The sequence below is a fragment of the Beta vulgaris genome, chromosome 5, assembly GCF_026745355.1.
Source record: "Beta vulgaris subsp. vulgaris cultivar EL10 chromosome 5, EL10.2, whole genome shotgun sequence".
In the NCBI taxonomy this organism is placed as follows: domain Eukaryota; kingdom Viridiplantae; phylum Streptophyta; class Magnoliopsida; order Caryophyllales; family Amaranthaceae; genus Beta; species Beta vulgaris.
The window spans coordinates 3,938,582-3,947,649 of record NC_079206.1 but is presented as its reverse complement, the minus strand read 5'-3'; the positions used below and the strand labels follow the sequence as shown (position 1 = coordinate 3,947,649).

The following is a 9,068-nucleotide window of genomic DNA, read 5'->3' as shown; positions in this document are numbered from 1 at the left end:
AGAGCTTGGGTAAGATAATTAAAAGCTAAATTTTGTTTGTGGAATTTCAATGTTGCAACTGCTCTCGTAATATAAGCTTTTTGCATTATAGGCTCGTTTGGTTCACCTGAGAAGTAAGTTCCCATGATAATTTACATTTCATGGGAAATTCTTTCCCTTGTTAATTTCCTAGGAATTAGACAAAATTGTTTGGTTGACATCATAGGAAATTGCATTTCCTAGGAAATTACTCACCAAGGGGGGGCTTGGTGAGTGATTTCCCCCCTTGGTGAGTAATTTCCCATGTTTCATGGGAAATTCTATTTCCCTTGGAATTTGTATTTCCTATGCTTCTCCCATTTTCCTCCAACCAAACACAACACCCATAATGTATTTCCTAGGAATTTGTATTTTCAAGGGAAATAACTTCCAACCAAACAACACCATAGTATCATAATTTAAAACCATAGAGCACAACTCACCTACTTTATGAAAATCTCTTTCTTGATAAAACATGTAGCCAAGTTCAAGTTGATACAGATAGCTAAGCTTAAAAACATATTTGTCCTCCTCATCATTAATTTGGGTAAAAAACAAGATTTTAATGGCTTGTAAATACATATAACTATTTTTTTAATATAAAATATTTTTTTAATAATTTTTTTTTTTAATATAAAATATTAATCGAGTTGTTCACGAGCTTTTCGAACCGATTGCTTAGCTCAGGTTGGCTTGTTTAAGTCTCCAACCGAGTCACAACGAGTTGAGATTTAACTGAGTTTTGATTGAGTCAGCCTGAACCGTTCACGAACTTATCAGGTTCATTATTACTCCTAATCTATACCACTTTTAAAAAGTAAGTACTACCAATTTAGAAACAGGACAAACAATCACAGACATTGTGAGTGGGAATAGTAGCTTTAAAGATATTTGTCCACATAAAGATCCAAGTCTACTCACAAAAAGATAAATGTACTACACAACAGCCACCATTAGTGACCACTCACTTAATTCTCCTAATTCAGCCTATATAAGATGATTTCCAATATGTATAAGAAAAGTCTCTCTGATGATGCAATTCATCCAAATGAAAAAACCAAACCTCAACAATACGCCAATAAGGATGCTGTCAAATCTTATAAAATTATAAACATTTAGTACCTCATTTTGCTTCGTTATTAACTTATCATATATACGTCATTCTAATTCTTACCCAATGCACCAAAAACACATTGTCATTTTACTTTGGTCTTTACAAGTGGCCTAGTGGCCAAACATGACACAATAATTAAAGCCAAAGAAAAAGAAAAAGGCAAACTTGTCCCCCACCATATTTTATTATTTACCCATTTTACCAGAAACAAAAATGCTATCAAATTCTTTAAATTTTACCAAGATAAACAAAAATTGCGTATAAGACGCAACAGATTTTAACAATTAATTGAACTCTGATAATATCAATCGACAAGCAATTTTGTACAATCTTGACAAAAATTATCATCAAATTGTAAAAAAAGGGTAAACGTGTACAAAAAGCAACAGATTTAAAACATTAATTATTAGACACTAATAATATCAATCGACATGTAATTTTTATAACGATTACCTTCTGAAATAGATAAAGTATTTAACGTGATTAAGATTTGAGAGTTAAGACTGCACATATCAAAATCAATTAGTAATAACTAAAGTTCCATGTAAGAACATGGATTTTAATTTTGTCTTCCTTTCCATTTCCATTTTCATTGTAGTAAGTATTAAGGAGTAATATGTACATCTCATACGACTCGATCAACTGGAGTCAGTAATTTATACCTTAACTAACTTAGCTCGAAAAGATCTCGGATTCAAGACCTAATTTTTAAGTTCAAAAACTACCTAAAAATTCCGACCTAATAAGTTAGCCAATAGAAAGAAAAACTGCTATTTACTTTTTTTTTTTCTTCTTCTTGTTGAAAACTATAAGAAATTAGTTATAGGAGAATATTCAGAATAAAAATCAGGTATCCCAGAAGCAGCCCAAAGCTTCTCATTGAAATCTTCCTGCAACTCATGCGGCACCAGCGGCTTCCTACACAACGGGCACGTCTTTCGATCGTGGTCGATCCATCGGTCCACGCAGCATCGGTGGAACATGTGGCGGCAGTTTCTCATCCTCCGCACCTCGTCGTCGCTCTCGTACTCGTGCAGGCACACCGCGCAGCTCTCCGACGGGCCGGGCTCGTCGGGCCCGGCGGCGATTGCCTCGGCGTAGGTGACGGCGGGGAGCATCTCCCGGATGAGGGCTGCTGCGGAGGATTCCGAGAGGGCCGGGCCGGGCTCGGGATGGTCGGGCTCAAAGGGGGAGGCGGGCTCGATTAAGGAGGCGAGGCCGAGGAGGCGGAGGAGGGAGAGGACGGACTTGCGGAGGAAGCCGAGGAGAGAAAGAGCGGTCAGGAATAGTTTGGGGAGGAGCACCTCCGTGTATCCTGCTGGAAACCCCATTTCTGAGATTTTGGAGGAATTGTTTTGGTTGTGTTGTGGATGGGGTGTGTGTGTTTTTTTTTCTTTTCCGAGGGGGATAGAGATTAGAGAGATAGGAGTAGAATGTAATGGGAGGATGAGGTGGGTATTGGGATTTATATTTATAGAGAGATGGTGATGGGAATCATGGGATAGTGGGATAAGAGAGTGTATTTTTAGATAAAGTATAAACTTAAATTGTGAGAAGGGGGACACTGTATAGTGGACCATCGTGTTACTTGTATATGCTACTTCTGTTAGAGAGTCGGCATCCATTAATACTAATTACTAGTAGTGAATTAATAAAGTACTAGTACAAAGCATAATTTCTTGATTTAGTGGTAAGATGTGTGTCTTATGATTTTAAAGTTATGGGATTAAATCTATTACAAGCGTTTTTAGGAGGTAGGATTATCGGTCTTGCCGGTATAGCTTGATCGAGTTAACTTGTTAGAAATTTTGATCAATTTACAACTTATTTGAAAGAAGAAACTTGAAAAAAGAAGAAAGAAATTGAAAGAAAACATTTTATGTTTTCAATCTTTGGTTAAAAGACATTTTAAGTGATCGTAAATATAAGGAAAGGAAAGAAAAGCTTATTTACAGAATTTTTATTTTTGTTTCCTCTCAAAATCCTCCAATTTTGAGAGGAAACAAAACTTAAACCAAAATATGGAAAAGTTTTTTCCTTTCTTTTCTCTTTCGTTTTTTTCTCTTTCTTTTCTTTCATTTACTAAAAACGAATCAAAGAGACGGTTAAAAAGACAATTCTCTTTACCAGTCTTTGAAAAAAAAAATCAGTAATTAAATAAGAAAAATGGATTTCGAGTAGAGTAGTAAATTACTTTTACAAATTGTCTAGCAAAATTTTGTTTTGTTGTCAAAAGTCTGGTAGCATGAATTCATTTCTCAATTATGGGTGGGCCCATTAGACATGTAAGTTGTAACATCCGCCTAATTGTTATATGGTATAGCGCATGTGTGTGATAAATTTTTTCATTTAGTAAACATGTTAATTTAGTTGAAAAGTGAAAAGTTCTAGCAAAATTCAAGAAACAAAAATTTACTAGTAAAAGGTAAAAAGTTGGTTAAAAATTGAAAGGTATCTAAATATCATAAAGTCAAAAGTCAAATAACTTAATAATTACTCCCTCAATTTTCTAATTGCTATAATTTTTTAAATAATTATTTCTTTGTAATTGTTACGTTGTGTAAACATTCTGTATTGGGGGTATTTGGTGCATCATAAAATAATATTATTATATTTATTTTGTCTTTTTCCACCTGGAGGTGTTACTTTTTCACTTTTACATTCCAAAGACCTTACTTGTCAAAAAAAAAAAAAAAAGACCTTAAAAGTGACATAACTTAAATTGTTGTGCATAACATAAATGTATTAATTAAAAAAACGAAGGGAGTAGATAACAATAGATAAGGAAAATACTAGATGGAACACCTATTCATATCTCATACTACCAAATACCAATGAATATTGAAGAGATGGGGGTATGTATAACATATGTAGGACTAAGCATTTGTAGCAAATAAACTTATTTTTACTTATTCAACGTTGACAAATATTTGTGTCTTTCCTCTCCTTTTTCTAACAAAGATCCTGTCTTTCTCAACTTTTTTTCACTTTTTTGAACTTAATAGTGTTTATCTAAACTTATTAGACTCAGTTTTGTGAGTGTATCAAACTTAAATTTATTTTTTTTAATAAAGACTTAAAATAAGTTAAACACGGACGATCCGAACCTAATTTAAAAGATTTGACAAATATAAGGAAAAGGTAGAAACCCTTGCCCTTTGCCACTTTGAGACTTTTAATCATTTGAAGCAACACAACTTGGAGTTTGAACATTGTAGAATTAAGAAAGGATAATAACTCGAACAACATGTACTTTTATTAATCATCCAAACATAGTATATAAGCAAAATTGTAGATAATTTTTTTTTGAAAGGAAATCAGATTAGCATACCTAAGAACATCACCAAAAGGACCATTATTGAGAAATTGCTTTCCTTATACTAAATCGCTTCAAAATAAAAATATTTTAAAAGTTTTTTGAGACATTCATTACAAAAAACCACCTCAAAAATACAAATATTAAAACTATAGAAGTGTTTTCAAAATCGCTTCAAAATAAAAATATTCTGAAGTTTTTTTATTTAACGAGACTTGATTAATTTCACGGTTTTCACCATATATATGTTGTATATAAAACGGTTACATTGGATACTTTCACATTCATAGTGTTTTCTTAAATACATAGGAGAGACTTAAATTTACAATCATTAAGAAAAGGAATTTCGTTAATTAATTCATACGGATTACTCCCTCCGTCCCATAATATAGTGCCTACTTCATCTTTGATGGGTGAAACTTTAAAATCTTTGACCGAATATTCTCATTTGTATATATAAAAAAGCATATTCATGTGGGATCTTGTTAGATTCGTCTCAATGTGTAGTTTCATAATATCAACTTTTTATATTTTTTATTGATACGGAATTGAAGAAATTAAAGGTCAAAGTTACATCTTAAAGATCGTGTAAAAAAGAAACAAGCACTATATTATGGGACGGAGGGAGTACTATTTCCCCACGGCATCCAACTTTTGCGTCAAATTTATGATGATTGACGAATGGTGAAGCAACGAACTGTTGCAAAGCAAAGAAAAATAAGCCAAGGCATATGTAACACAAATCTTATAAAGTGGAGCACATAATAAAAATCAAGCCATACAAAGATACAATATGTAGAAATTTTATTTATATTAGTTGGGGTCGGGGACACTATTCTTGGTGCCTTATGGAAAAATTGTCACTGTTTTCTCTTGATGGGCCCTTGCACTACCATTACCCCTTCAGGTGAGGTGGCCCTTTACTTTGCTTTTGTTGTTTTCTTACTCTCAAAGTCTCAACCTTTTTCCAAGCACTCCACCAAAACATTCCAACCATACCAACATTTTTACTAAACAATCAAGTAAGTTAATTATTTTTCTCAATATATAAAGAATCTAAGTATATTTTCTAAGATCACATCCACCTCACAAGTTTCTTTTTGTTTTTTTTTTAAAAAGTAATAAATAGAGAACCCGTAAGTGAAGAATGAAAAATGCTTCCTCCGTTTCTTAAAGATCTTCCCACTTACTGTTCCTACAGATACCAAGGAAAATCAAGTTGTGTGGGGCATGATGTGAGTAAGTAGGAGAGAGAAAGGGGTTAAGATAAATAAACAAATAAAAAGGGGTTAAAGTAGGAGAGAGAAAGGGAGTAAAATTGAATTAATAATGTAATGGTGGACCATATGATAGTGACATGAGAGGGTAAATAAGAAAATTTGTTTTGCCAAATAAGGAATAAAGCAAAAGAGGGAAGATCTTTTGGAAACACCCTTAAACGGAAAGAGGGAAGATCTTTAGGAAACGGAGGGAGTATCCGCTAACGGAGTAAGCACAGAAGAAGAAGATACCCCGAATACCCTGTTTTCCGAAATTGAATGCACCGCTTTTATAAATAAAGATAAAAATTTAATATAGGATTCATATTAAGTGAGTTTTTTAAAGTGTCCACTATTTATATATCAGGAGTAAAAAAGTTCTCTAATAGAGCAAATCTTTTGTAATAATTTTGTTTACTAAATTAGTTTTTAGTCCTTAGAGTCAATAGACTTTATGTTGTCTTTTCTTTTCCTTTCTTTCCTTTAATTTTCTCTTTTACTTTTACTTATTCATTGGTCTAACTTTCTAGAGTTACTTTGGAGATATTTCAACACTATAGAAATATTTTGAAAATTTTCAATTATACGAGATTATTAAAAACTCATTCTACGATTAGAGTTATCTAGCTTGTAGTATAATTTATCTATGATCAAAATCAATATTTTGTGAACCTATCTATGTTCATCAAAGTTTATTGCTTTTAGTAATTGAAATTATAACGCATTCTCAATAAGATAACGAATGCATCAAACGTTTTCTTTAGACTTATACTTTAAACAAACATTTCATTCTATTGAATATATCCACATGAATTTACAATTGTTAAAAAACTCTTTCTTCCACCATAGTAAAATAACTTTTGAATATTAAAGGATTTCATTTAGTCAAAAGGGAAAAAAAGAGTAAGAACGTGAAACAGTATAATCTACCTTTTTATTACAAAATGATAGTCAAAAAGAATATATACATAGAAGGGCTATTATAGAAGAATAGAAAAGCAATTCACTTTGAATGTCAAGGTGGATTTCATTCAAATTGGATTTTCATAACCTTCTTTGTTAGATTTGGTAAGTGAAGACTCAAAGGCGGATGCGTGCGACGATAATTTTGGACGATAATTTTGTTTAATTTTGTGGGTCTTTTTAGGTTTTCATTTCGATTCAGGTGGTAATGTTCAAAACGTTCATGGGATTGGGATTGATATTGGAGTTTATTTGGTTGACCAATTAAACGGGGGACCTCAAATTTGAAGATAATTCCTTACATTTTATGTTTCTAATTTCGTCCCAAAAATGTAATTGTCAGCTAAATTTCTCAAAGATCTGGTTACATTTTGTTTAAACTTTTATTTGTGAAGATGGTTTTTCTTAAGAAATTTGTGGCTAAACTTCTTGAATATATCATCCACTTTCCCTTTTTCTTTTTCTTTGTTTTTTTCAAGACTTCTTCTACTCATTCTTCTGGGTTTTTAATTATTCATAGTTCTTCTACTCCTTTTTTAGGTTAAAGTATTCATAAAAATTTCAGTAAAAACAATCATTTTCATCGGTTTTCAATATCACTATTTGTTTTGGAAAATTAGTGTAATTTCATTTTTAGTTTGATTTTTGTGTCATTGTTATTTTATCGAAAATCGATTTATATTTTATAATGTCGTTTTCGTTAGAAATATGTACTGATTTTTTTAAATAATTATTCCAAAATTTATACCATACAATACAAACTTAAATTATTCATGTAATTCGAATATAAGGGTTGTTAGTTTTTTTTCAACTAATTTGAATAACTTGCAAGATTAAAAAGAATTATGTACCTTTTTTAGAAGTTCGCAAATCGCCAATTGGTAAATGTGAATCTCCATATGTTTTTCTTAATTTGTAATTTGTATTAACATTGTAGTGTATTGGTAATATTTTTGAGTACGTATGTAATTGTAAATGGTTCTTGAGAATGGAGTATGTAATTGTAAATGGTTCTTGGAAACGGAGTATGTAATTGCTAATGGGTTATATTTTGTAATTGAATTTTCTTATATTTATAAAGTTCTCATTTGAGTGATTTGTATAACATAAATTATGCAAATATATTGATTTCAGTTAACTTGTGATTGATTGTTATAATTGTATTTTGGACAGTTTTTTGATGTCTCATTTTGATTGAAATTGGTTTTGTAACTTATAAAAGGAAGAGGTAAAACTGTCTCTTCAAATGGGGACACCGTACCATAGCTCCCCCCTTTTCTTATATAATAGAGATTAATATGTAGATCAAGTTGCAAAAGTAAGAGAAAATTATCTACAATTCTAAATAATGTTAATAAAGATTATCTTAAGTACATTTGTGGCTAGCCTTTGAGTTTTTCCCATGAAAATATTCTACAAAAGGAAAAAATCTAAACTATGGGGTGTATAGGTACTAAATATGTATTGCCTTTATCCATATCTAATTTGTATTGACTTTCCATTCTATAAAAAGAAAAAATTCTAAACAATGTTAATATGTATTGATTTTTATGCTTGCAAATGCATAACTTTAGCCACTAATATTTTAATTGATCGAAAAGTAAAAGTTTGTTTCTCTATCGTCCCACCATCCTCCATTTGTGACATTCTAAACCTCAAAATTTTCTCTCTCTCCTCCCACCATCCTCCATTATTATTTTTCTTGAATTTTCGAGTAGTTTGTTAAATTAACAAAATAACAAAAGATTTAGTTTGTTAAAGTCATTCAAAAATCATCTTCCCTCGTAGCTCTCTTTTCTCCTCCATCTGATTCCATTTTCGCTGACCACTGAGCTGGCCGGAGATTCTTACTATTCCGTGTCGTTGCTCCCTTGGCGTTGTTGCTCTCTCCTCTTCTCTCGCATCTGCTGCATCGATCTACCGCTGAAGTTGTGCGTGCTACTCTGTTCTCCTTCCTCTATTTGCGTGTGTCTACCGTCGGTGTTGCTGCTGCATTCTAATCTCCCTTTCCCCCGTTGATTCGTTGGTGGTGGTCGTGTTGGTGGTTCACGAAGTACATCGAATCATCAACAAATCGATGGACGAAGAATCGATGGACGAAGGAAGATGAAGATTGGGAGGAGGGAGAAAGGCATGAAGGTGGGAGGAGAGAGAATACTTGGAGGTTCATCAACGGATCGGAGGATGGTGGGAGGAAAGAGAAAAAATTGAAGAGAGAGAGAGAGATAGAAAAAGTTAACAGCGTTAGGGTTTCATCAAGTGTAAGGGTATTTTGAGCACAAACACAAACCTCAAGGGTATATGAGGAATTCCCCAAATGTGAGGGCTAAGTTGAAAACTACGCCAAACCTTAGGGGTACTTGAGGCTTTTTCCCTAAAAATAACTATCCTATTAAGT

At 32.5% G+C, this 9,068-nt stretch overlaps 1 protein-coding gene across 1 annotated transcript; it reads right to left on the bottom strand.

Annotated features, from left to right (window-relative positions):
- Positions 1–1,642: 1,642 nt before the first annotated feature.
- Positions 1,643–2,565, bottom strand: LOC130591539 (brassinosteroid-responsive RING protein 1-like). Its single transcript, XM_057394890.1, has one exon. It carries the CDS (start codon positions 2,461–2,463, stop codon positions 1,939–1,941), a length of 525 nt encoding a protein of 174 aa, XP_057250873.1. The 5' UTR covers positions 2,464–2,565; the 3' UTR covers positions 1,643–1,938.
- Between the last annotated feature and the right edge of the window lie 6,503 nt (positions 2,566–9,068).

Coding starts and splice junctions, on each gene's coding strand:
- LOC130591539 (XM_057394890.1), bottom strand. CDS start 2,463: ATGGGGTTTCCAGCAGGATACACGGAGGTGCTCCTCCCCAAACTATTC.